Below are 26,704 nucleotides of genomic sequence, written 5' to 3'. Positions count from 1 at the left end.
AAATCAAAGAAGGCTTCCTGGTGGAAGGAGTTTGGCACTCATCTGATAGATGATGTTGGGGAGGGAAGATGCAAGATGAGCCAAGCACAGGTGCAGGCAGGCAATGATCTAGGTATGGGTGGGGCCTGAGGGGTCCAGGCTTTGCTCCCATGACCCCCTGTCCGTCCCAAGGCAAGTGTGTCTTTAATGTAGAGAATTCTGGAATTAAGACAGAGATCAAAATCTAAATGCCATAGAAGGGGGCCTTTGGAAGAGTCAAGGCTGAGGGGGGTCAGTGGTTCAGGGAGAAGTCAGTGTCCACTGTGGACATGCATCCACCTTCCTGGGGACTCCCCAGCATCACACCTGCATGGTCTGGTTCCATTGCGCATGATGGGTTCACCACAGCTCAGAGAGGGGTTTTGGGCATTGTGAGTACTGTGAGCTGCAGATTCCAGAGCCCTTCTCCAGACCTGCCTGCTTTCTCCTCCCCAGTGCCTTGGCCAGGTTGGGGTCGGTCTCCCTTGGGTCCCACAGGTGAAGCTCTGAGAGGAAGCAGGGTGACCTTCTCTCAGCCCCTGGCCCAGCCCCAGGGCTGCCAGACTCTGTGTTCCAAGGAGGATGCGAGTATACGAAGCTCGCAGCCCAGGGCCAGGCTGAGCTGCCCTCACGCACACACAGCCTGCGATTTCCGAGCGGATCTGCCTGGGGATGAGAAGATTAGAGGCTGCTGGAGGAGGGAAGCTCACGCAGCCCACGCAGCCCCCTCCCTGGCCGCCCCAGGAACCGGGCCGCTGACGGGCGTGGGTGGAAGCAAGATTGCCATTGAAATGGGAAGTGATGATCAGGCAGGGGCTGGGGAGCTGCAGCATGACTGACGAGGAAAGCACTGGAAGCAGTCAGACTTCTGAAGCCGGCAGCAGGGAAGGCCCTAGCATCCTCTGTGGGTGACAAGGCTGCCCCGGCGCCCCCTGCCCAGCCCCCAGCCCTGCCCGGATGCCTGGAGGTCAGGGGATGTGAGGCCAGGCGTGAGGGAGGGCTGCGGTGGGGGATCCCGGCAGAGGCAGGCCTGGCCCAGGCCAGTGTGGACAGAGGCCAGGGGCTGGGCCAGGGGTCAGTGCAGACAACGGCTCTGAATCACATCACATGCCTCACCCCCCAGTGACGACATCAAAAAGGCTGCCAGGTGTCAAATGTGATCATCTCTCTGTCGAGATAGAGCAGGAGAGCCCACTTCTTAACCTTTCCATACTGTCCGCAGGAATGAGTGTTACTTTTTAAACCAAGGGCAGGTTTCTGAGGCCTGGCACATCAACCTTGCCCACTGCTTTTGCCAGAATTCTCATTCCCAGCTTGCTGACAGGAACATCTCAGGGGCTTGTAAGAAGCCAGAGCAGGGCTTCAGATTGGGTGTCCACCTTCACACACCACCCTGCCGTAGAGGCCCCCATTCAGCTGGACTCCCTTCTGGGAGTGGCTACGGGGGGTGACACAGCCCAAGATGGGCAGCCTGTGTCTCTGGCCCACTGGCCTCGTGATGCTTGCGAGCCAAACTGATACCTGTGTGGAAAGAGCTCGCCGCCATCTTCAGTTACCCTCCCTGAGATGGATATGGACCAAAGCCCAGTCCCTTGTCACTGGGCAAAAGTTCTCTCTCTCTCTCTCTCTCTCTCTCTCTCTCTCTCTCTCTCTCTCTTTTTTTTTTTTTTTTTTTTTTTTTTTTTTGCTTTTAAGGGACACACCTGTGGCATATGGAAGTTCCCAGGCTAGGGGTTGAGGAATTGGAGCTGCAGCTGCTGGCCTGCGCCATAGCCACTGCAATGCAGGATCCAAGCCATGTCTGCAACCCACATTGCAGCTCACAGCAACACCAAATACTTAACCCACTGAGCGAGGCCAGGGATCGAACCTACATCCTCATGGACACTAGTCAGGTTCATTACTGCTGAGCCACAATGGGAACTCCAAAATTTCCCTTTTTTGTGGGGCTAAAACTTCCTCCTTGCAGGATGGCTTAACAACAAACAGTAATCCAGAACCATTCAAAAACAGAGGGATTTTGCAAACCCCCCCTTAGGGGTCTCAAGTCCATATCCCCTAATAATTAACTTAAGTAAAGGCGGTGTCTTCTGGCACCTATGAAGACTCAGCCCCTTCCCTGACTCCCTGTAGCACATAGGCCTTAGAGCCAAGGCTGACCCCAGACACCAGCCCCACGTCCCTCCACTCCAGTTGTCTAGTCCTATGCACAGCACCCATCCACGCACCCCTCACTGCCTGTCTCAGTACCTTCACCCTGTATTAGTCTCAGGTGCCTGAGGGCCGCCACGTGGCCTCTTTCCCTGCCATTGCCCTCTGCTCTGCTCAGTCACCCATGTCCTTCACCTGGAAGGCACAGTTGGATCTGGAGACACAGGTGGAATATCCTCCACAGCAGGATCCCAAGATGTAAGAGTGGTGAGAGGCTTCGGTGGGGAACTCAGAGGCATGTCACTGCTCCTCCTTCACCAACAGATGCCGGAGCCCCTTTCCAGGAAGCCCCAAGCACATGAGTGAATGGATGCCCTGGATTGCTTCCCAGTGGGATTCGATCTTGTCCAGTGATCCCAGATCAGCTCCTGTCTCCCAGGGAACACTGCTGTGCTCACCCTGACCCCACTGCCCACCCCCACCCCCAACTATTACTCCCAAGGCAGCAAGGACCTACCTGCGCAGGCATTGACTTGAGATGATCCCATGGTCCTCCCATTGAACCTGGCCCAACACCCAAGAAACCTGAGCCTAAACACCCTCAGTTCAGACTGTCTCTGAGCCCTTGGGAGGAGGGATTGATTCTGGCAGTGAAAAGCTGCAAGAGGGACCTCAGTTCCTGTCTTCTTTGAAGAAAGAATGTAACAAAGAAACCAAGATTGTGAAAAAGATAAAAAGTGTTTATTAGAAGCCAAATACAGGAGTTCCTGTCGTGTTCCTGTCGTGGCTCAGTGGTTAATGAATTCGGCTAAGAACCATGTGTTTGCGGGTTTGGTCCCTATCCTTTCTCAGTGGGTTAAGGATCCGGCATTGCCGTGAGCTGTGGTGTGGGTTGCAGACGCGGCTCGGATCCTGCGTTGCTGTGGCTCTGTTGTAGGCCAGGGGCTACAGCTCCAGTTGGACCCCTAGCCTGGGAACCTCCATATGCCACGGAAGCAGCCCAAAGAATGGCAAAAAGATAGAAAAAAAAAAAGCCAAGTACATGTGGAAAAAAACAAAATACATGTGAAAGAAACAAAGTACCTATGGAAGAAACAAAATAGGTGTGGGAAAGCAAGGAACATGTGGAAGAAACAGAATATGTGTGGAAAAAGCAAAGTACGTGTAGAAGAGCCCAGGGCGAGTGAGCTGCACGCAGTAGGGGCAGCTTAGCTTGCTTATGTGAGGTCAGTTTACCAAGTTATTTTTTTCTGGCTGGTCATCTCCATAATTGGTCCTGGTATAGTGAGTGAGCATCTCTCAGCCAAGATGGATTCCATTTGGCTGCTTTGTCCTTGCCCTAGACTGAGGGCACATGTATCAGGCAAGTCCCCCTGTCTGCACATGTGTCAGGCAGGGAAATCCACAAGAATGCACCCTGTCAGGGCCCAGTGCTCCCACAGGTAACCCATCTCCAAGCGTCAGCAGGAGACCAGCTGCAGCTGCTCAGCCTGGGGCCTGTCTGCTACCTCAGGGTGACAATCTGCCTTCTATAGCCAGACTCTGTATTCAAGAGTAAAGTAGGTTAAGCTGAGGGCCCAGGATTTGAGGCTCAAGCCACTTGCCTCTGGCGGTCCCAAGGTTTCCCCATCGTGGCCCCGAGGCTGAGCCCCCAGGGCATGACGTTGTCTCCACAGGTCCTGAACCTCTTCTTGGCTTTGCTGCTCAGCTCCTTCAGTGCAGACAACCTCACGGCCCCCGACGAGGACGGGGAGATGAACAACCTCCAGCTGGCCCTGGCCCGCATCCAACGGGGCCTGCGCTTCATCAAGCGGACCACCTGGGACTTCTGCTGTGGGCTTCTGCAGCGGCGGCCTCAGAAGCCCACGGCCCTCGCCACCCAGGGCCAGCTGCCCAGCTGCATCGCCACCTCCAGCCCTCCACCACCCCCAGAAGCAGAGAAGGCACCACCGGCCCGCAAGGAGACACGGTTTGAGGAAGGCCAACGGCCAGGCCAGGGCACACCCGGGGATCCAGAGCCCGTGTGTGTGCCCATTGCCGTGGCCGAGTCTGACACAGATGACCCAGAGGAAGATGAGAACAGCCTGAGCACAGAGGAAGAATCCAGCAAGCAGGTGAGCCCTCATCCCCTACCCACCCCCCACGACCCTGCATAGGTGCAGCATCTGCTACTGTCCAGGGTCCAGGGCTCTGTCGTCCATGGACCCCAGTCTCAGAGCAGCTACCCCAGCAAGGGTGGTCTGGAGGGCGAAGACGGGCCATCCGCCAAGAACCAGCCTCGTGGAGACATGCAGAAACTGGCTCTCAACACTCTCTCCCCAGCCCAGCCCAGCCCAGGAGGGCATCTGGGGAGGGCCTGCTGTTTGTCAGTCATCTCCTGGCTGGTCACAGGCACCTGACTGTACAGAGAGGGAAACTGAGGCACAGCAAGGGAGAGACTTGCTAGGAGATCCTCGTGCATCTAGGACAGAGCCAGCACCCCTGGCCCTAGACCCCACCCTGACCTTGTCCCCTCCAGGACTAAGAGGGTAGAATGTCTTGGTGAGGGAAGAGTGTGGCCTCCTGACCTCCCCTCTGCCCCTTCCCCTCCTCCCAGGCTCGGCGCTAATTCTGAGATTTAAAAATAAGCATCCCTAAGATGGCAAGTGTCAGAGACAGCACTATCTTATCTCCCAACCTGTTATTTTTAACACGTAGGACTAGAGTCTGGACAAAAGGGATGGTGCCCCCCACCCCCACCCCAACCCTGGCTCCCTCGATTTTCTCATGGCCTAAGCCAGGCTCAGATGGCTTCTCCCTAGGTCTTAGGGCAGACGGTGGGGACCAGTTCTCTGTTTCATTGGACCCCTCCTGGCCTCTTCCTCGGGACCTGCCCTGGGTGGGTCTGGCTGAGAAGAGCAGCTGCTCCCCTGCATGGAATTTGATCTGAGGCTCCAGGCTTGGCTCCACATCCTCCTGCCTCCCTGTGGTCCCAGAGGCCAGTTTCTGCCCTTTTAGCCAGGATGGGGGACAGCCACAGTGTCGGCTGGGGGAGGGGAGCATTGGCATCGCTAGGACCACGGCTTCCAATTAGCTCCAGAGTGCTCCCAGCACAGGAGTGGAATTCCGGTTGCCCCTCCTTTTCCTCCACCTTTCCTTCTCTTGAGCCTGTTGGTCCTGGCTCCCTGGGGTGTGTGTGTGTGTGTGTGTGTGTGTGTGTGTGTGTGTGTGTGTGTTTGTGTGTGTGTACGTATACATGCTCGCACACGCGCACACAAGCAAGTAAGCTGGGGTGCCCTGGGAACTCCTGGGCAAAGTCAGCACGTCTTTCCTAAGTGGAGCTGCCAGCATCCTGGGAGCTGAGCATCACTGCCCTGGTGCGCCCTGCAGAGAGTGGGAGGAGGGGGAGGTTTGTGCTGGGCAGGCCCGGGGCTTGACTGGCTTTAGACCTACCTAAAGCTACCTGGACCTACCAAGAGCCTCCCTCAGCCTCAGGACCCCTGAGGCAAGGGGTCATCAGTGCAGTGAGGCAGTGCCCCAGCTGGACAGGCAGAGCCTGAAGCAGAGCCAGGGTCCTGGAAACACTCTGGCTGGGTAGCTCACGGGCTGGGGGTCTCTTCAGCAGGAATCCCAGCCTGTGTCCGGTGGCCCAGAGGCCCTCGCAGAGCCCAGGGCCTGGAGCCAGGTATCAGAGACCACCTCCTCCGGGGCCGAGGCCAGTGCAACTCGGGCAGACTTGCGGCAGCAGCGGAGAGCAGAGGCCTCGGCCCCAGGGTTCAGTGAGGTAATGCACACCTTTGTCCCTAAAGCCAGTGGGGCACTGCTATGGGGGCTGGAGCCATGAGAGGCACTGGGCACAGGCCTGCATTTACTGTCACAGCCAGTGTGGGAAACCCATCTGCAGAAGGGAGCATGGGCAGCCCTGTCTTAACAGGGGAGGGATGGCGTGGAGCCCTAGGCCATGGGGAAAATCTGGAAGCAGCCTGCCTAGGACCATGAGGCAGGACTAACCCCAGGCCTCTGCGTGTTCACCCCCTCCTCACTCGGTTCCTGTGCTTTGGTGCTGTTGGCAAATGTTTGTCCTGTGAATCAGCCGGTCCCAGGGGACTGTGGGGGAAACTCTGAGAACAAGTTCTTGGCATGAGCCTGAGCCATCAGCTGCTTCTCACCTGGACAGAGGCAGAGGCTCAAACATGAGGCCTGCTGGGGGGGTTTGTTCTGGACACAAAAGGGGTTTTAATTTTAAATTTGCTACCAACACTTAAAACCCAGAAGCTTTTATGTAAAAAAAAAAAAAATCTGGATTTCTGTCTTTTGAAAAAAAAATTGGAAGAAGGAGTACCCGTTGTGGCTCAGCAGAAATGAATCTGACTAGTATCTTTGAGGACACAGGTTCAATCCCTGGTCTCCCTCAGTGGGTTAGGGATCTGGCGTTGCTGTGAGCTGTGGCGTAGGTCACAGACGTAGCTTGGATTCCATGTTGCTGTGGCTGCAGCTCCAGTTTGACCCCTAGCCTGGGAACTTCCATATGCCACAGGTACAGCCCTAAAAAAGACAAAAAAAAAAATATATATATATATATATATATATAGAGAGAGAGAGAGAGGAAGAAAAACCACCCTGCTGGAGACAAGTGGGGATAGCCTTCTTGACTCTGGAGGGAAGGTTCAGGTTTGCCAGATCCCACCTGCCTGCCTTCATTTCATCACCTGCCTGGCCCTGGAAGCTTTTGCGTTTGCAGCCCCTGAGCTAACTGGACTATGGCACTGCTGACTACACCCCCACCCGTGCCCCACCGCCATCTGCCAAGTGCTGGGAAACGTGGAGGTCACGTGTTCAGAGCAGCACTCAGGGTCCCTTGTCCTGCAGCCCGACCTTGGCCCTCTGTCTAGTAGCTGTGACATGGTTCAGCAGAACATTTCTCCTTTGCTTTGTTCCTGTCATGGGACAGGCCCGCGGGAGGCTTTACAATCATGGCCAGTTTGGAGTACGAGGGCCTGGTAGAGGCATTGTCCTGATTGTTCAGGTCATGCTTCTCCCCCTGGAGGGTCTGACACACCAAGGCCTGTGGGAACAAGAGACACAGGAGGGGTGGAAGGTCACAGACCAAAAGGGTTCCTGTACCAGAATGTTGACTTTTGAACGCATTTTGTAACATCATCACCTCTTTGAATCAGCCCATGATGGGACCTAGAAAAGGGAGCGCGAGGTAGCCTGGGGCTTTCCTGGAAGAAGGACCCCCTCATCTCATCTGCAGTGGGATCCTGACAACTTGTCCTCCTGTGTGACAGCCCAACACACTTTAGGCAGCTTGTGTCCAAAAAGAAAAGCCACGTGGAGATCTCTGGCTGTGCCCTTTCCAGCTCAATACCACGCAGCAAAGTTGGGCAAAGGACGTGACCTTCAAAGCCCTGGGGAACCACCCTGTGCCCAGGAGCGTGCTCTACCTTGTCACAGGGATCCAACCCTTCCTTATGGCAGACCTCAAGGTTAAAGAGGACTTTGAGACAGCGGAGGAGTGAATCATGGAAGGAAGAGAAAAGAAGAGCTTTGAGAGCAGAGGCTGCCCGAGAACTCAAACCAACTCACCCCAGGTGGGACGGATCCTGAGTGGCATGAGGCTGGCCAACTGAGCTAGGGTGCGTAGACGTGATCTGAAGCAAGTGAAGGCTTCCTTTCCTTCACAGAACCCGCTTCCCCACCATACTTGTCATTAAGGTGAGTTCCTAGAAGCAGAGCCAGGGTCCAGCTTCCTGTGAATATGATTCATTGAAGAAATGCTCCCAGAAGAGACCCAGAAGGAAGTGAGAGAAGCAGGATGAGGCAAAAGAAGCAGCTCTGAATGCCGTGCTGGCTGGATTCCAGCCTCAGCTTGATCTTCTCCATATCAGTTGGTCCCTAGGTGTCAGCCACCTGCCTTGGGTTGTAGCCACCAAGCCATTTCTGGGGATGGCAAGTCCATGACTTAAGACACTTTTCTGGAGAAAGGGCCAGCTAAATAGTACTCATGGCAGCTGGAGATGCATGCACTGGCCCAGCAAGGGGAACAGGGAAGAACTATAGCCCCCTCTATATGCTGGTGTCCACACATGACACACCATAAGGGCACCTGCACACATCTCTATAATCACGTTATGTAAGATTAGGGTGGCTGAACAAGGCAAGACGGGGCAAGTTCCTGCACCTTCTTGCTCCTGCTCCATGCTCTGCACTTCTCATCAGACCCCAGATGAATTGAGCAAGAAATGAAGCCTGGGTTGCTGCCCTGTTCTCTGCATGTCTGACCTCGTGCCTGTGTGTGCCTGTGATTCTGGTTCTGACTCCGTGCTGGGTGTGGCTTGCCTGTTTCCTCTGCGTGCACCGAGCTCCTACTATGTGTCTGTGTCCCCGTGTGTGTCCGTGTTGCACTCTGTGTCTGTTTTACTTCCACCTGGGTGCCTTCCCCATTCCCAGGGTTTTCCTAGGACCCTTCCTCCACTCCCACACCCCAGACCCAGACCCCAGCAGACCAGAATCACAGACCCAGGAGCCCTAAGGTCCAGCCTTTACGGCAGGTTCCCATCCACCCAGGCTCAGATTCCCCAGGTACACATTGGAGGGTGGTCTGGGCACCTCCACTCCCAGAGCTCCAGCCTCCCCCAGACTCTGGGTCCCAAGGCTAGAGGCTGCTCCTCAGCCCACACTCATGCCCTGCACACCCTGCCCCATGGTCCTGCCCACAGACACACGAGGACAGCTACTCTGAAGGGAGCACAGCAGACATGACCAACACTGCGGACCTCCTGGAGCAGATTCCTGACCTCGGAGAGGATGTCAAGGATCCAGAAGACTGCTTCACTGAAGGTACTGCCCTGGGGGGCCGAGGGCCTCGCCTCAGCCCTGCACAAAGCGGCAGGAGGACACACACCTCCTGAGGGGCACAAGGCTATGTTGTACCCTACTCTGACCTGGATGTCTGCCATCCCTTCCCATTTCTTGAGACCCCTGGGGGCCCCTCCACCTGCCCCTGACATGAGTCATGGCAGGGTGCCCATAATGTGCTAGGCTGGGCAGCTCTGGGGCGGTAGCATGACCGTGTGCCCCCATGGCAGCAGGGACTGGGTCGAGTTCTCCCTGTCCCCTCAGGCCCTAACACAGTGCCTGGCATGTGGTAGGCCCTCTGAAAATACTTGAGGTGGATGTGGCATGTGGCTGTGCTGGTGATTGGCATCTGGAGTTTTTATGGTGTATGTGGAGGGCAGCTGGGGATAAAATGAGAGTTTGCTCTCCACGTGGCACATCATTTGGGGCTATCAGTAAGGAGTTTGCCCTTCCCAAGGCTCAGACACTGCAAACATCAAGAAAGTCCAGAGACAGAGCATCTCAGGGCATTCTGGATCATTCTTCCGAGGGGAGCATCTCCTAGATAAGCACAGGACAAGCTAGAGCCCATCCCAACCCTAGCCTTGCCCATGCCCAGATCTGCCAGGCCCTTCATCTCCTTTCCGGTTGTCTGGTCGATCCAGCCTCTCAACGGGGTTCCTGCTGAGTGTAGGCTCCTGAGGGCAGCACCTATAGTCATCCCTTCCCTGCCCCCATCCCTGCCATGGCCATGCCCACTATGTTGCCCAGTTCATTACCCATCATTATAACTTCTTTCAACCACCCAACTTTCTGCCATCAGATGTAGGTCCTGAACTGGGCCTGACCCCTCTCCGCCCTTCCTCCCCCATAGGCTGTGTCCGACGCTGTCCCTGCTGCACTGTGGACACCACGCAGGCCCCAGGGAAGGTCTGGTGGAGGCTGCGCAAGACCTGCTACCGCATCGTGGAACACAGCTGGTTCGAGACGTTCATCATCTTCATGATCCTGCTCAGCAGTGGAGCGCTGGTACCCTCCTGGGGATATGTGATTGGGCAGGGAGGGATGGATCAGGAGGGGAGGGTAGAGACAGGAGCCCTCCAGCTAGAAAGCCAAGTCAGAAACTGGGGCAGAGCCTCTGCTGAAAATGCACTCCCCCAGGGCTTCAGATCAGGACCATCTCACAAACTCAATATGCGTAGCACAAATGGAGGTCAGAACAGAAAGGGCTCACAGAGGTCATCCGTCCAGGACCCCTTGTTCCACAAAGGTAAATGATTTGCCCAGATCACACTGCATAGCTGATATAGGTCACAGGTCACCAGTCACCAACACCCAGGCCCTGGTGACACACCCACCTGCACACAGCATCAGACCCTCCATCAGACTAGTTCAATGCAATTAATATGGGCTGATATTACACTGGTAGCGCCACTCATTCCATGTCTTCTGGGGCTCCAGGCCAAGCTATGTAGTTCACACATTATCACATCTAATCCCCACAGCAACTCTTTGTAGAAACATTAAGTAACTTGCCCAAAGCCCCACCACTCACAAGCAGCAGATGTGGCATTTGAGCCCAGAGAATCAGATTCCAGAGCCCTTTGTCTGGACTTTCCATTTGTGCAATAGATCTTTACTGAGTTCTCTTTGTATCCACTAGGCCTATGAGCTATGGAGGAGCAATAGGAGGAAGATGCCCCAGCACTGCCCTCAGGGGCTCCCATTCTAGTTGGGAAAACCAGATTCAGCAGGTTTGAGATAGTCAGAGATCAGCTTGAGAGAGCTGAGGAAGAATGGAGTAGATGACTCAGCGTGATGGGAGATCAGAGAGAACTCAGGAGCAATCAGGAAGACTCCCTGAAAGAAGCAGATGGAGCTGGGCTGTGGAAAACAGGGAGGTTTGGTGAGGCCAGGAGGAGCAGTAAGGTTCTCCAAGGATGCCCCATCTGGTTCCCAAGCACCTTACACTGATCTCTAGAAGGAGATGGAATAGCCCTGGAGAGGGTTGTGGAAGGTGCTGGTAAGCAGGGAGGAGGGTGATGAAGAAGGCAGAAGAAATAGAAACTTTCCTAGCCCAGAGGGAGCAAGCACCTGATATTCTTGGGAGATGAGAACCCCATGGTTGAGCAACTAACTAGGAATGCTTTGGACTCTAGAGAGGAAGAGGGCCATTCTGATCCCAGGCTGTATGCCTCCAGCCCATGCTGCCTCCTGTGGGGGCATGCCATGGGAGGCACTTCAGCTGTCACTGCTAAACCTCTGGGCCTCCCACCCCACGCTGTACTGTCCTGCCTCTGTTCCAGAGTCAGTCTGGAGCCATGGCTTGCAGGCTACATGCTGTTTTACCACTGGCAGCTTGAGCCAAATCTCTGTAGGCTTCAGAGAAGGAGGATTTGACAATATGTTAACGAGTGTTGTTTTTAAACAGCCACAAACAAGGGCAGCCAGAGCCATTCAGTCTGGGCTGTGGAGGAAAAGCTCAGCCTGGCATAAGTGAGGAGGAGTTTTGGCAAGTGAATGGTGAATCTCATCAGGGTAGACAGCCAAGCACTGTTTAAAAAAAAAAACAACAAAAACCCACATCAATGATATATTGAGAAAAAGAAGTCTGTGTTATTTAAAGTTATAAACTTGTTTAACAGAAAGCAGACTATATATCACTTCCAAATTGCTGAAGGGAAAATTTTTTTAAGAACACAGGGATTTTGCAGCAAAAGATAGGGGAAAAAAGAAGGAAAAAGAAAGCATTAAATTAGGAAACAAAATAATATGGAAAAGGCAAGATCAAACATATGTTTTAATAATAAATGTAACTGGACAAAATTGATCTTTTAAAAAAAGGACTCTAAATAAATTGGGGGAATAAAACCCAGCTATGTGTTCTTAAATGACAAACCTGAGACACTGTGACCCAGAAATATTAAAAGTGAGGAGTTCCCATCATGGCTCAGTGGTTAACAAATCCGAGTAGGAACCATGAGGTTGCGGGTTCGATCCCTGGCCTCGCTCAGTGGATTAAGGATCCGGCCTCGCCGTGAGCTGTGGCTCAGATTCTGCGTTGCTGTGGCTCTGGCGTAGGCTGGTGGCTACAGCTCCGATTCAACTCCTAGCCTGGGAACCTCCATATGCTGTAGGAACAGCCCAAGAAATGGCAAAAAGACAAAAAAAAAAAAAGAAAGAAATATTAAAAGTGAAATAATGATATAATAGGCAAATGCAAACATTGGCAACAAAAATCAGAGTATTCTTATTTGTTAATGTCAAACAAGGTTGAATTCCAGGTAAAAATCTTGAGATAAAACAAAGATAAGGAGTTCCCATTGTGGCTCAGTGGTTAACAAATCTGACTAGGAACTATCAGGTTGCAGGTTCGATCCCTGGTCTCGCTCAGTGGGTTAAGGATCTGGTGTTGCCATGAGCTTTGGTATAGGTCGCAGACTCAGTTCGGATCTGCTGTGGCTGTGGTGTAGGCCGGTAGTTGTAGCTCTGATTGTACCCCTAGCCTGGGAACCTCCATATGCCATGGGTGCAGCCTTAGAAAAAGACAAAAAAAAAAAAATCTGCGGAAAAAACAAAACAAAGATAAAACAACCTATAATTAAAGTACAATTATTACGAACATATTTTCTTTGGATTTCATAGCACTTACATAAAGCAAAATCAGGAAAAAATGGTAACAGTACAGTAGTACAGTGAGATGGTACCACATTTCTCTAAATTTTATTGGGATATATTTGACTTAAAATGATATATTAGTTTCAGGTGTTCAGCAAAGTGAGTCAGTTATACATGTAAATATATTCATTCTTTTTACCCATAATAGGGTATTACAAACTATTGAATAGATTTTCCTGTGCTATATGATCTGTTCTTTTTATTCATCTATTTTTACAGTAGTGTGTATGTTATTCCTACTCTCCCAATTCCTCATTTCCCTGATGGTTTCACCTATGGTAACCATAAGGTTGGTTTTGAAATCCGTGAGTTTGTTTCTGTTTTATATATATATGTTATTTTATATCATTTTTACTATATATAAAAATATAAGTGATATCATATGATATTTGTCTTTCTCTGACTTACTTCACTCAGTATGATAATCTCTAGGTCCATGCATGTTGCTGCAAATGGCATTATTTCATTCTTTTTTTATGGCTGAATGATATTCTATTGTATATATGTGCCACATCTTCCTTATCCATTTCTCTGATGATGGACATTTAGGTTGCTTGCCACATTTGTATTAGTTCTTAAGAAATCAAATAGAATCTTGGAAAGCTGCAAAAGATTAGTGAGAGTGACATTCTTTTCCTATTTGTAATTTTAAAGGAAATTGTTTTTATGTTTCACTGTTAAGATGCTATCTATAGGCCTTATTTTGTAGCTAGACTATCTGTTTGAAAAAATTGTTTTGTTAGTTTGATTAGAGTTTTTATCTTTAATGGATGTTCGATTCTATTAAATGACTTTTTATTTCATATATGAAATGAAATATAAAAGTAGCACAAATGTGCAGTTATTCCCATGATTAAATAAGGTGATCAATGTTAAGCACTTAGGATAATGCCTAGTAATTAATATTAGCTACCATATACATAGTAATTGCAATGGTGGTGAATGGCAATTGCTTTTGAGATTGTCCATTAATTTGGTTTTTTAATAGTTAGCCTTTAATCATTTGTGCAGAATGTTTTCATAGATGAATATCTCAATCTGAAGAAACAGCCCAATTTTGTCAATGACAAACATCTATTTTATTTTGAAAGAAAAATACTTTTAAATATATTTTAACAGAGGTTGTATTTACTATTTGATTGTGAATAATAAAGGATTTTTCCCCATGAACAAAAAAAAAAAAGAAATCAAATAGAAAAGACAAGAAGAGAATAAGAAATCTAAAAATTATGTATAGTCAATAAATTTGATATAACCTAATAATAATAAAATAATAAATAACACTTAAAAGTACTCACTATGTGCCAGGCCCTATTGTAAAATTTTGTAAATATTAATTCATTTAATTGTCATAATAGCCCTGTGAAAAAGGACTAAAATAGAAGAGAAAACTGCTAGATGTAGCAAAGATAGAAAGATTGAAAGAAAAAAAAACTTAGAAATGTAAATGTTATTCTTAAACTTTGGATCAACCAGAAAAATAGTTCTGTGGTTGGCTCACAGGTGTTCGTTTCATGGATAAGCAAGCAAGTAAATAAAATAAAGAGACTATTCATGTACAAAATATGACAGTAAATCAAACTTTATGATTCAACCAGTTTTGTCCACCTGAAATCTAGAAAAAATAAGAAAGGAAAAATAGATGTAGAGAAAAAGCTTTGGGGGAGGGAAGAAACTAGAAAATAACGATATTGGTAATACTTGATGTGGGATGCAGCCAAAGCTGTAATAAGAGTAAAAGTCATAGACTTCAGCATTTTCATTACTAAATAGAACATAAATTAATTATTTAACTTAAGGAATTATAAATATAACAACAAAATCTTAAGGAAAGTAAAGGAAGTAATTAATAAAAGAAAAATACAAATTAATGAATAAGAAAATAAATGGTAAAACTGATAAAATTCCAAAGCTGATTCCTTGAAAAATCAAAATAGTCAAATAAACCATTAGCTAGTCCAATCTCTTGTATCTCCAAGACTGGATTTTTCATGTTCCCAAGAAAGAAAATAATTTCAATCCTATTTAAAATTTTCTACTGTGTGAAAAAGATATAAAATCTATAAATTATTTTTTATGAAAGGTAAAAAATGCTGATTTTGAAAAACTTACATATACCAAGAGTAAAACCACAGACCAGTTTCATATTGTACACTTTCAAATAGTAATGCAAAAATCTTAAAATACAGGCAAGCAGGATCCAGTAAAATATTTAAAAGATTAAGTGAGTCATAGCTAGGTATATCCTAAGTCAGAATGGTGCCGTATTAGGAAATCTATTTATATGAGTCAGACAAAAATGAAAAACCATATAATTATCTCAATGAATTCCTGATTTTTAAAACTTTGTTAAGAATAGTAATAAAATATATTCCCTTAACTTAGTGAAAAACTTACTTTCAAATTAACTTCTACCATCATCATTAGTAGTAAATCAATGGAAACGTTTTTATTAGAGTCAGGAATAAGAAAAGGATGATTTAACTACCTTCTAACTGGTTTTCGTATGGTATAAAACACACAGTATAAAAACTGGATGAGAATTATTGAAGTATAAAACGAGTTTAAAATAATAGAAGTATATCATTACTTATAGATAGTGATTGCTTACAAAATTTAAAACCTATTAAAAACATTATATAGCCAGTTATAAAACAAATATACCATTGTAATTCAACTATATTCTAATAAAATTTAAAAATATATACATATATATTAGAGTTCCCTTGTGGTGAAGCAGGTTAAGGATCTAGCATTATCACTGTAGTAGCTTTGGTTGGTGCTGTGGCCCAGGTTCAATCCCTGGCTTGGGGACTTCTGTATGCCATGGGTACAGCAAAAAACAAAAAAAACTAAAACTAAAACAAAATATATAAATAATTATTGCTGTTGTTGTTTTGTTTTATACTAACAGAAACCATTTAGTAATGAGTAACTAACATTGCTCCAGTAGTCCTTACATGTCAGGCACTGTAGCCATAAAATAACTGGAAATAAACATAATATGAAATGTTTAAGAGGTACATGAAGAAAACTATTAAACTTTCCTAAGGAATGTAAAAAAAGAGAAACAAATAGAAAAACACACTATAAATATACACTGGCCTTGGAAGAAAGACTATTATTTCCTAAAATAGTTAATAAACACAATGCAGTAATACATTTCTAATCTTTTAAAGGGAATTTGACAAAATATTGTTAAGTTTATCTTTAAAATTACGCAAAATGGCCAGGAAAATTTGTGACACTAATTCAGGAAGAGACCAAGGGAGCAATAGAACCACACAGAGGTCTGAAATAGATTTAAGCAAATATAGACATGTAGTAAATGATATAGTCAACTTCTCTGTAAACTTACCTATTTTTTATTTATTTATTTATTTTGCTTTTTAGGGCCTCACCACGGCATATGGAGAATTCCTAGGCTAAGGGTCAAATCGGAGCTACAGTTGCCGGCCTATACCACAGCCACAGCCACAGCCACCTGGATCTGAGCCACGTCTGTGACCTGCACCACAGCTCATGGCAACACTGGGTCCTTAACCCACTGAGTGAGGTCAGGGATTAAACCCGTGTTCTCATGGATACTAGTCAGGTTCATTAACCACCTATCCATGACGGGAATTCCATACTACTCTGTAAATTTAAAGTGGATTATTTAATAAAGTGTAGGACACGTGTCAAGACTCTCTGAAAAATAATATTAAATAGATATTTTCTCTTTACTAAAATATATTACATTATTTTAACTGTAATATAAAACAGTGAAACCGGAAAATTTAAAAAAAAAAAAAAGAAAGAAAGGTCATTTTTCCTAGCCTTTGAAGAGGCAAGGACTGGGTGGCTGGCTGGGTGGCTGGCTGGCTGGCTTGCTTTCTTTCTTTTTCTTTTTCTTTCTTTTTTTTTTTTCTGAATGTGCCTCATTCATTTTATTTTGTATGTATTTTTGTAGTCTTTATTATTTATTTATTTATTTATTATTTTGCTTTTTAGAGCAGCACTTGAGGCATATGGAAGTTCCCAGGTTAGGGGTTGAATCGGAGCTGCAGCTGCCTGCCTATGCCACAGCCACAGCCACAGCAATGTGGGAACTGAGCCACACCTGCAACCTACACCAGCTCATAGCAACGCCGGATTCGTAATCCACTGAGCAAGAACAGGAATTGAACCCTCAACCTCATGGATACTAGTCAGGTTCAAAACCTGCTGAGCCATAAGAAGAACTCGTGTAGTCTTTTTTTAAATTGAAGTTTTATTTTATATTGGAGTATAGTTGATTTGCAATGTTGCATTAGTTTCAGATGTACAGCAAAGTGACTCAGTTTTATATATATATATATTTATAGGTTTAAGGTTTGATTTGCATTTCTCTAATAATTAGCAATATAGAGCATCTTTTCATGTGCATTTTGGCCATCTGTCTGTCTCCTTTTGAGAAATGTCTGTTTAGATCTTCTCACCATTTTAAATTGGATTGATTGGTTTTTTAATATAAAACTGTATGAGATGTTCATATATTTCGGAGATTAATCCCTTGTTGGTCATTGTATTTGCAAAGACTTTCTCCTATTCTGTGGGTTGTCTTTTTTGTTTCGTTTATGGTTTCCTTTGCTGTGCAACAGCTTTAAGTTTGTGTGTGTGTGTGTGTGTGTGTGTGTGTATGTGGAGATATATGTATATATCCATCTTTTTCAGACTATTTTTCCATATAGATGATTACAGAATACTGAGTAGAATGCCCTGTGCTATACAGTAGCCCTTGTTGATTATCTGTTTTATTTATAGTACTGTGTATATGTTAATCCCAACCTCCTAATTTATCTCTTCCCCCCACCTTTCCACTTTGGTACCCATAAGATTGTTTTTTATGTCTGTAAGTCTGTTTCTGTTCTGTAAATTAGTTCATTTGTGTCATTTTTTTTAGATTCCACATATGAGTGATATTTTACGATATTTGTCATTCTCTGACTTACTTCTCTTAGTGTGATCATCTCTAAGTCCATCCACCTTACTACAAATGGCATTATTTCACTCTTTTTTGTGGCTGAGTAATGTTCCATTGTATCTATATACCACATCTTTATCTATTCCTCTGTAGATGGAAATTGAGGTTGCTTCCATATCTTGGCTATTGTAAATAGTGCTGCAGTGAACATTAGGATGCATATATCTTTTTCAGTTATGGTTTTCTCTGGATATGTGCCCAGGAATTGGATTGCTGGATCATATGGCAACTCTATTTTTAGTCTTTTGAGGAACCTCCATACTGTTCTCCAGAGTGGCTGTACCAATTTTCATTCCCACCAACAGTGTAAGAGGGTTCCCCTTCTCCACACCTTCCAGTACTTATTAAGACTTTTTCATGAAAGCCATTCTGACTGGTGTGAGGTGACACCTCATTATAGGTTTGATTTGCATTTCTCTAATAATTAGAGATGTAGAACATCTTTTCATGTACATTTTGGAAATAAATGTCTATATCCTTCGGAGAAATGTCTGTTTAGATCTTCTAACCATTTTAAATTGGGTTGTTTTTTTTTAATGTAAAACTGTGTGAGATGTTCATATATTTTGGAGATTAATCCCTTGTCAGTCACTTTATTTGCAAAGATTTTCTCCCATTCCGTGGTTGTCTTTTTGTTTTGTTTATGGTTTCCTTTGCTATGCAACAGCTTTCAGTTTAATTATATCCCATGTTTTATTTTTGTTTTTATTTTCATTACTCTCAGAAGTGGATCCAAAAAGATATTGCTGTGATTTATGTCATAGAGTGTTCTGCCTGTGTTTTTCTCTAAGAGTTTTATAGTATCTGGTATTATGTTTAGATCTTCAATGCATTTTGAATTTATTTTTGTGTAGTATGTTAGTGGGTGTTCTAATTACATTCTTTTACATGTAGCTATCCAGTTTTCCCAGCACCACTTACTGAAGAGACTGTCTTTTCTCCATTGCATATTCTTGTCTCCTTTGTCATAAATTAGTTGACCATAGGTGCGTGGGTTTATTTCTGGGCTTTCTATGCTGTTCCATTGACCTATATTTATGTTTTTGTGCCAGTACCATACTGTTTTGATGACTGTAGCTTTGTAGTACAGTCTGAAGTTGGGGAGCCTGATTCCTCTAGCTCTGTTTTCCTTTCTTAAGATTACATTGGCTGCAGTTCCCATTGTGGCTCAGCAGTAACAAATCTGACTATCCATGAGGAGGCAAGTTTGATCCCTGGCCTTGCTCAGTGGGTTAAGGATCCAGCATATGCCATGAGCTGTGGTGTAGGTCACAGATGTGGCTCAGATCCTATGTGGCTGTGGCCATGGTCAGCAGCTGTAGCTCCAATTTGACCTCTAGCCTGGAAACTTCCATATGCTGCAGGTGTGGCCCTGAAAAGCAAAAGAAAGAAAAAAGAGATAGTATTGGATATTTGAGATCTTTTGTGTTTCCAAACAAATTTTAAAAAATTTTTCATTCCAGTTCTGTGAAAAAATGCCATTGGTAGTTTGACAGGGATTGCACTGAATCTATACACTGGCTTGGGTAGTACAGTCATTTGACAATGTAGATTATTTCAATCCAAGAGCATGGTATATCTTTCCATCTGTTTGTGTCATCTTTGATTTCCTTCATCAGTGTCTTCTACTTTTCAGAGTACAGGTATTTTGCCTCCTTAGGTAGGTTTATTTCTAGGTATTTAATTCTCTTTGATGTGATGGTAAATGGGATTGTTTCCTTAATTTCTCTTTCAGATCTTTTGTTGTTAGTGTATAGGAATGCAACAGATTTCTGTGTATCAATTTTGTAACCTGCAACTTGACTGAATTCATTGATGAGCTCTGGTAATTTTCTGGTAGCATCTTTAGGATTTTTCTATGTGTGGTATCATATTGTCTGCAAACAGTGACAGTTTCACCACTTCTTTTCCAATTTTGATTGCTTTTATTTCTTTTTCTTCTCTGATTGCTGTTGCTAGGACTTCAAAAAAATATGTTGAAATTGAAATATGCAGTAAAAATGGACATCTTTGTCTTGTTCCTGATATTAAAGGGAATGCTTTCAGCTTTTCACTATTGAGATTGATGTTAGTTGTGGGTATGTCATATATGGCCTTTATTGTGTTGAGGTAGGTTCCCTCTAGGCCCACTTTCTGGAGAGGTTTTATCATAAATAAGTGTTGAATTTTGTCAAAAGCTTTTTCTTCGTCTATTGAGATCACCATATTTTTTTTTTCAGTTTATCACACTGATTGATTTCTGAATATTGAAGAAATTTTGCATCCCTAGGATAAATCCCATTTGGTCATGTTATATGATTCTTGGTGAATGTGGTTTGCTGATATTTTCTTGAGGACTTTCACATCTTTGTTCCTCAGTGATATTGGCCTGTAATCTTCTTTTCTTGTGGTACTTTTGTCTGGTTTTGTTACCACAGCGTAGGTGGCCTCATAGAATGAGTTTGAGTGTTCCTTTCTCTGCAGGTTTTTTGGAAGAGTTTCAGAAGAATGGGTGTTAACTCTATTTAGAGAAATGTTTGATAGAATTTACCTGTGAAGCCATCCAGTCCTGGATTTTTTGTTTGTTGGGAGTTTTTAAATCACAGTTTCAATGTCAGTACTTGTGACTGGTCTGTTCATATTTTCTATTTCTTCCTGGTTGAGCCTTGGAAGACTGTACTAAGAATTTGTCCATTTTTTTTAGGTTGTCCATTTTATTGGCATATAGTTGCTTGTAGCAGTGTCTTATGATCCTTGATTTCTGTGGTAACGTTGTGAGTTCTCCTTTTTCATTTCTGATTTTATTGATGTGAGCCCTCTCCTTTTTTTGCTTGAAGAGTCTGGCTAAAGGTTTATCAATTTTGTTTATCTTTCCAAAGGACCAGCTTTTAGTTTCACTGATCTTTTCTATTGTTTTCTTTGTCTCTATTTCATTTCTTTCTGCTCTGATTTTTATGATTTTGTTCATTCTACTTACTTTGGTTTTGTTGCTGTTGTTGTTTTTCTTGCTGTAGTAGCTTTAAGTGTAAGGTTTGGTTGTTTGAGTGTTTTCTTTTTTCCTGAGGTAAAATTGTAGTGCTATAAATTTCCCTCTTAATACAGCTTTTCTTGTCCCATAGGTTTTGGATTGTCACACTTTCATTTTCATCTGTCTGTAGGGTTTTTTTAATTTCCTTTTTAATTTCTTCAGTGATCCATTGGTTGTTCAGTAGCATATTATTTAGCCTCAACATGTTTGTGTTATTTTACAGGTTTTTTTCTTGTAGTTGATTTCTAATCCCATGGCATTAAAATTGGTCAGAAACTATTTCAGTTTTCTTATAGTTACTGAGACTTGTTTTTTGGCCTAGCACTTGCTCCATCCTGGACAATGTCCCCATGTGCACTTGAGAAGAATGTCTGCTCTGCTGCTTTCAGGTGGAATGTTCTATAAATATGAATTAAGTCCATCTCATATAATGTGACTTTTAAGGCCTGTGTTTCCTTATTGATTTTCTGCCTGAACAATCTGTCCTTCGATATAAGTGGACTGTTAAAGTCCTCCATTATTATTGTGTTATATCTTCTTCTTATATCAATATCTTGATTGTTATATAGTGTCCTTTTTTGTCTCTTATAACTGTTTTTATTTTATTTTATTTTATTTTATTTTTTGTCTTTTTGTCTTTTCTGGGGCCACACCCAGGCATTTGGAGGTTCCCAGGCTAGGGGTCTAATCAGAGCTGTAGCCACCAGCCTACACCACAACCACAGCCACAGCCACAGCAATGCCAGATCTGAGCTGCATCTGAGACCTACACCACAGCTCATAGCAATGCCAGATCTTTAACCCACTGAGCAAGGCCAGGGATTGAACCCACAACCTCATGGACATTAGTTGAGTTTGTTACTGCTGAGTCACAATGGGAACTTCCTATTGTAGATTTTTCATTTGTAGTTACCCTGAAGTTTTGATATAGCAGTCTCTGTATATACAAGATTGTTTTAAGTTGCTGGCCCCTTAATTCAAAATGCATTTCCAGTTCCCTTCATGGCACAGTGGAAATGAATCCAACTAGGAACTGTGAGGTTGAGGGTTCAATCCCTACCCTCACTCAGTGGGTTAAGGATTTGGTGTTGCTGTGAGCCATGGGGCATGTTGCAGACATGGCTCGGATCTGGTGTTGCTGTGGCTGTGGTGTAGGCCGGCAGTTATAGCTCTAATTAGACCCCTAGCCTGGGAACCTCCATATGTCACGGGTGTGGCCCTAAAAAGCAAAAAACAAAAAACAAAAAAAACAAAAAAAATGCATTTTCAGTATCCTGCATTTGTACACTCTTCTCACACTTGCTGGTTTTGATATCATATTTGTGTATGGATGATTTCCTACCTTTACTGTATGTTTTCCTTTACCAGTGAGCTTTCCCATTCATAATGTTCTTGTTTCTAGTTTTAGCCTTTTCTTTTATGCATAGGGGACTTCCTTTAGCATTTTTTGTTTTGTTTTGTTTGACTACATCTGCAGCATATAGAGCTTCTTGGGCCAGAGATCAAATTCAAGTGGCAGCTGCAACCTATGCCATAGCTGTGGCAACACCAGATCCTTAACCCACTGTGCCAGGCCAGAGAGCAAACCCATACTTCTGGAGCAACCCAAGGCACTGCAGAGACAATGCCATATCCTTAACCAACTGCACACACCAGGAACTGCCTGTCCTCATTTCTTTTCACTCTTTTTTCTTTATTCTGTTTCATTGCAGTGATTTCCACCAATCTGTCTTCCAGCTTCACTTATTTGTTCTGCCTCATTTATTCTGCTATTCATTCCTTCTAGTGTATTTTTTCATTTACTTTATTGTATTTGTCATCTCTGTTCTTTATATCTTCTAGAGCTTTGTTGAACATTTCTTGTATCTTCTTCATCTGTGCCTCTATTCCTTTTCTGGGATCTTGGACCATCTTTTACTTGTCATTACTCTGAATTCTTTTTCAGGTAGATTGTCTGTCTCCACTTCACTTAGTTGTTTTTCTGGATTTTTATACTGTTCCTTTGTCTGGAACATATTCCTGTGCTGTCCCATTTTGTCTAGCTTTCTGTGATTATGGTTTGTGTTTCTCAGGCTGCAGGATTGTAGCTCCTCTCACTTCTGGTGTCTGTTACCTGATGGGTGCAGTTGGTCCAGGGGCTTGTGCAGGCTCCCTGGTAGAAGAGAGTGATGCCTGCCCACTGGTTTGTGTAGCTGGCTCTTGAATCTCTGGTGGGTAGGGCCATGTCAGGCAATGTGTCAAAAGTGACTTTGGACTCAAGACCTCTTTAGGTAACCTGTCTGCTGATGAGTGAGGCTGTGTTCCCATCTCGTTGGTTGTTTGGCCTGATGCATCCCAGCACTGGGACTGAAGGCTGTTGGGTGGGGATAGTCTTGGTGCTAAAATGGTGACCTCCAGGAAAGTTCACACCAACGAATATTCCCTGGGGCCTCTGCCACCAGTGTCCTTGCCCCACAGTGAGCCGCAGATGACCTCCACCTTCCCTGGAAACCCTCTAAGACCTACAAGTAAGTCTGGCCCAGCTTCCTAAAGAGTCACTGATTTGCTCCAGGTCCCAGTGCACATGAGACCTTGTATGCATCCTCCAAGAGTGGAGTCTTTGTCTCCCCCAGTTCTCTGGAGCTCCTATACTTTGGCCCCACAGGCCTTCAAAGCCAAATGTTCTGGGGGCTCCTCCTACTAAGACCAGACCCCCAGGGTGGGGACCCAGATGTGGGGCTCTGATGTCTCACTCCTGTGGGAGAACCTCTGCAAGATAATTATTTTCCAGTTTGTGAGTCACCCACCTGGTGAATATGGGATTTGATTATATCACAAAAGTACCCCTTCTACTTATTGTGGCTTTGTCTTGGTCTTTGGATGGAGAATATCTGTTTTTGTAGGTTCACGTCTTCTTTTGCCAATGGTTGCTTAGCAGTTGGTAGTGATTTTGATGTTTTCATGAGAGAAGGGGAGCTCAAGTCCTTCTGTTGCACCATCTTGTTCAAGAAGTCACTGGCAAGGCCTTTCTCAACACAATACCAACGGTTTTACTAAATGAAAATTGTAACAAATGATGTAATTATATTAAATGATATAACAATATTAAATGAAGTATAGGAATTCTGTATGGTAAACAAAAGTAAACAACATTTAAAGGCATGCAGCTAGGATAAAGTATATAAAAACAAGTTAATGTCCCCAAATAAAGCAGACACTCAAGTGAAAAAATAGGCAAAGGACATGAATGGGCAGTTTATAAAGAAAACAATGCAGATATCCAAGGAAATGATGTCAGTATCACTAGTCATAAAAGAAGTTCAAATGTAGCAAATACAAATTCCATTCATTAGACTGGGAAGTGTGACAAAGGAGAAACAGAACCAGTGAAGGCGGTGGGGCAGGAGTGGTCTTCATGCCCTGCGAAAGGAGTGTCAGGTGGTGTCCCCTTCTGAAGGACGTGTTCCTAATCTATACCAAAGCACAACTTTGACCTCTCACCTCACTTCTAGAAATTTTCCTCAAGATAATCAGATACTAACTCTGCTCATTGCAATGGTGCTTCTACTAGGGAAACAATGGCTAAATTAACAGTAATACATGCAAATAATGAAACAGATGCAGCCTTTAAAAAGAATCTTAGATGTGGTATGTATTCATATTATTTCATGGGAAAAGAAATTTCAAAGCAAAATATTTGGCCTATTTATAATAATTGTGCACTCAAATGTACACACATGAGTAGTGAAGGTTGAAAAGAATGTTCACCTAAATGTTAGCAGTGGTGACTTTAGTGTCCTAAAATTGAAGATGCCTTTTATTCTTTTTTATAATTTCTGTATTATTTCATTTTTATGAGGTATACACTTTTTATAATCAGAAAAACACCTATTTTTTTTTGTCTTGAACAAGTACCACAGACCTGAATTATCCTGTCATGCCATCTAGAAGGACCAGACTGGCCGTGTGATGCCTGGGCAGTGCATACTTGGCACTGCTGACAGCACCAGCCCTCTCGATCACTGTAGCTCACAGAGGCCCTGCAGTCATAGAGGGAGGCCCAAAGCGACAGGTGGAGGCAGCTCCCCAGGGCCCTCAGTGACGCGTTCAGTTGCCTAGACTGGGAGCCTCAGAGCACACTCTGGTTGGGGGAGGTAACTCAGGGTGGGGCGGGGAGGGGGCAGGTACAGATCGAATGCCTGGAGTTGGAGGAGGGCAGCTGGGGGCCATCAGAGTCTCTTTTGGCTTTGGGATTTGGGTTGAGTCAGCAGTAAGAATGTGGTAAAAGACTGACAACTTCAAGCATTTTAGCAACTCTGACTCCCGTCTTCTGAGGATTGCAAGAGGTTTAACTTCATCTAGTCCTGCAGTTCCTAAACTTCCTATGTACAAACTGCCTTTACTATCAGTTCTTTAAAATTCTGCCTTAGAAGAATGCTCACTGGTTTTTTCATTTGTTTAAATAAATTTATTGTAAAGGGCAGCTTTGTTTGGGTTTTTTTTGTTTGTTTGGTTGGTTTTTTTTTTGCCTTTTTTAGGGCCGCACCTGTGGCACATGGAGTTTCCCAGGCTAGGGGTCCAATTGGAGCTGTAGCTGCCGGCCTACACCACACTCAGCAACTCGGGATCCGAGCCACGTCTGCGACCTACACCACAGCTCACGGCAATGCTGGATCCTTAACCCACTGAGCGAGGCCAGGGATCAAACCCGCAACCTCATGGATACTAATTGGGTTCGTTAACCACTGAGCTATGACGGGAATTCCTAAAGGGCAGCTTTGAATGGTCGTTGTCATTGAAAACAATATTAGCTTCCAATGCAAAGTAGGTCACTGCATAAAGTAAACAGCGTGAAAACACAGCAGTGGGATGTTATGCTCTTTCCACCAGCAGGCCGTGAGCTGAGCCCCCCCACACCCTCTCTCCTTGTTAAAATGGGGGATCAGTGAGTTTGAGAGCGGTCTTAATGATGCAGGAGCCCTGACCTGAGACCTGCTCTTGAAGGGAAGGAAGAAGCCTTCTTGCTGCACACACTGCCTTATTGTCCACACACCACTGACACCATTTCCTGACCCAGCAAGCGCCCTCCCCTCCTTGTCTCCTCCTGCTCCTGCTTCCCGGGCAGGAGTCACTGTCAGAGAGGGAGGCGGGGTGGGACGGGCGGGGCTCGGGACGTCACGTCTGCCTTGTCTGGCCTGGTCTGCAGGCCTTCGAGGACATCTACCTGGAGGAGCGGAGGACCATCAAGGTCCTGCTGGAATACGCCGACAAGATGTTCACCTACGTCTTCGTGCTGGAGATGCTGCTCAAGTGGGTGGCCTATGGCTTCAAGAAGTACTTCACCAACGCCTGGTGCTGGCTTGACTTCCTCATCGTGGACGTGAGTGGGGCCTGGAAGGGAAGCAGGGGGACCCGTTGCCCGTGCAGGAAGGAGCTGAGGGAAAGGGATGCAAGGACAGAAGGACCGGGCAGCGGAAGTCAGCAGACCGAAGTGGAGATGTTCGGCTGTGCCCCAGGGCGGGCACAGAGGCAGGAGGCCCAAATCTGGGGTCACAGAGGGATGACCTGGGCCCTGCCATCAGAATGCCCAGTTGGGGACACGGGGGGAAACCTAGGCCCTGCTACTGGGAAAAATCAGACTCACCACTGGGGACAGTGAAGGCAGGGGTGTGAGCCAAGGCAGGAATGGGGTCTCACCCTCTCACGATGACCAGAAGCTGGGAGCAGAGGAGCCTGCATGGCAGCCCTCACCACAGCGCATTGTGACTGTCAGGCCCACTCCACAGATGGCCAGTCAAGAGCCTGTGTGTCCACACATGGGAGGAAGCCATCTGTATAGGAAATGGAGTGAGCCACATGGGGTTGAGGAAAGGATACTGGGCAGGTGAAGATCCTCCTGGCTCTGGTAGGAGGTATTACTGGGGAGGATGAGAGGGCTGCAGTCACCGGGGGAGAAGGAAAGCCACGAACCCTGGCTAAGGGGTTATGGGTGGCTGCCCTGGGTGATTGTGTAGCTGGCAGTGCTTGCCGGCCTCCGGTGGGTCCAG

The 26,704-nt window shown here is 45.6% G+C and overlaps 1 protein-coding gene across 2 annotated transcripts in view; it reads left to right on the top strand.

Moving 5' to 3' along the window:
• The window catches only part of SCN5A (sodium voltage-gated channel alpha subunit 5), a 104,261-nt gene that overhangs the window by 59,220 nt on the left and 18,337 nt on the right, over window positions 1–26,704 (top strand). Inside the window, exons 17-21 of one of the 2 annotated variants that reach the window (XM_047770337.1) lie at window positions 3,846–4,283; window positions 5,774–5,932; window positions 8,871–8,991; window positions 9,863–10,017; window positions 25,864–26,037. In XM_047770337.1, coding sequence (XP_047626293.1) covers window positions 3,846–4,283; window positions 5,774–5,932; window positions 8,871–8,991; window positions 9,863–10,017; window positions 25,864–26,037 — 1,047 coding nt within the window. Of the gene's footprint in view, window positions 1–3,845; window positions 4,284–5,770; window positions 5,933–8,870; window positions 8,992–9,862; window positions 10,018–25,863; window positions 26,038–26,704 lie in introns of both variants that reach the window. The other variant, XM_047770345.1, reaches the window with a different exon arrangement.

The sequence above is a fragment of the Phacochoerus africanus genome, chromosome 1 (assembly GCF_016906955.1).
Source record: "Phacochoerus africanus isolate WHEZ1 chromosome 1, ROS_Pafr_v1, whole genome shotgun sequence".
In the NCBI taxonomy this organism is placed as follows: Eukaryota; Metazoa; Chordata; class Mammalia; order Artiodactyla; family Suidae; genus Phacochoerus; species Phacochoerus africanus.
Note: the sequence above shows the minus strand (reverse complement) of the source record. Positions and strands in the feature narration are given on the sequence as shown.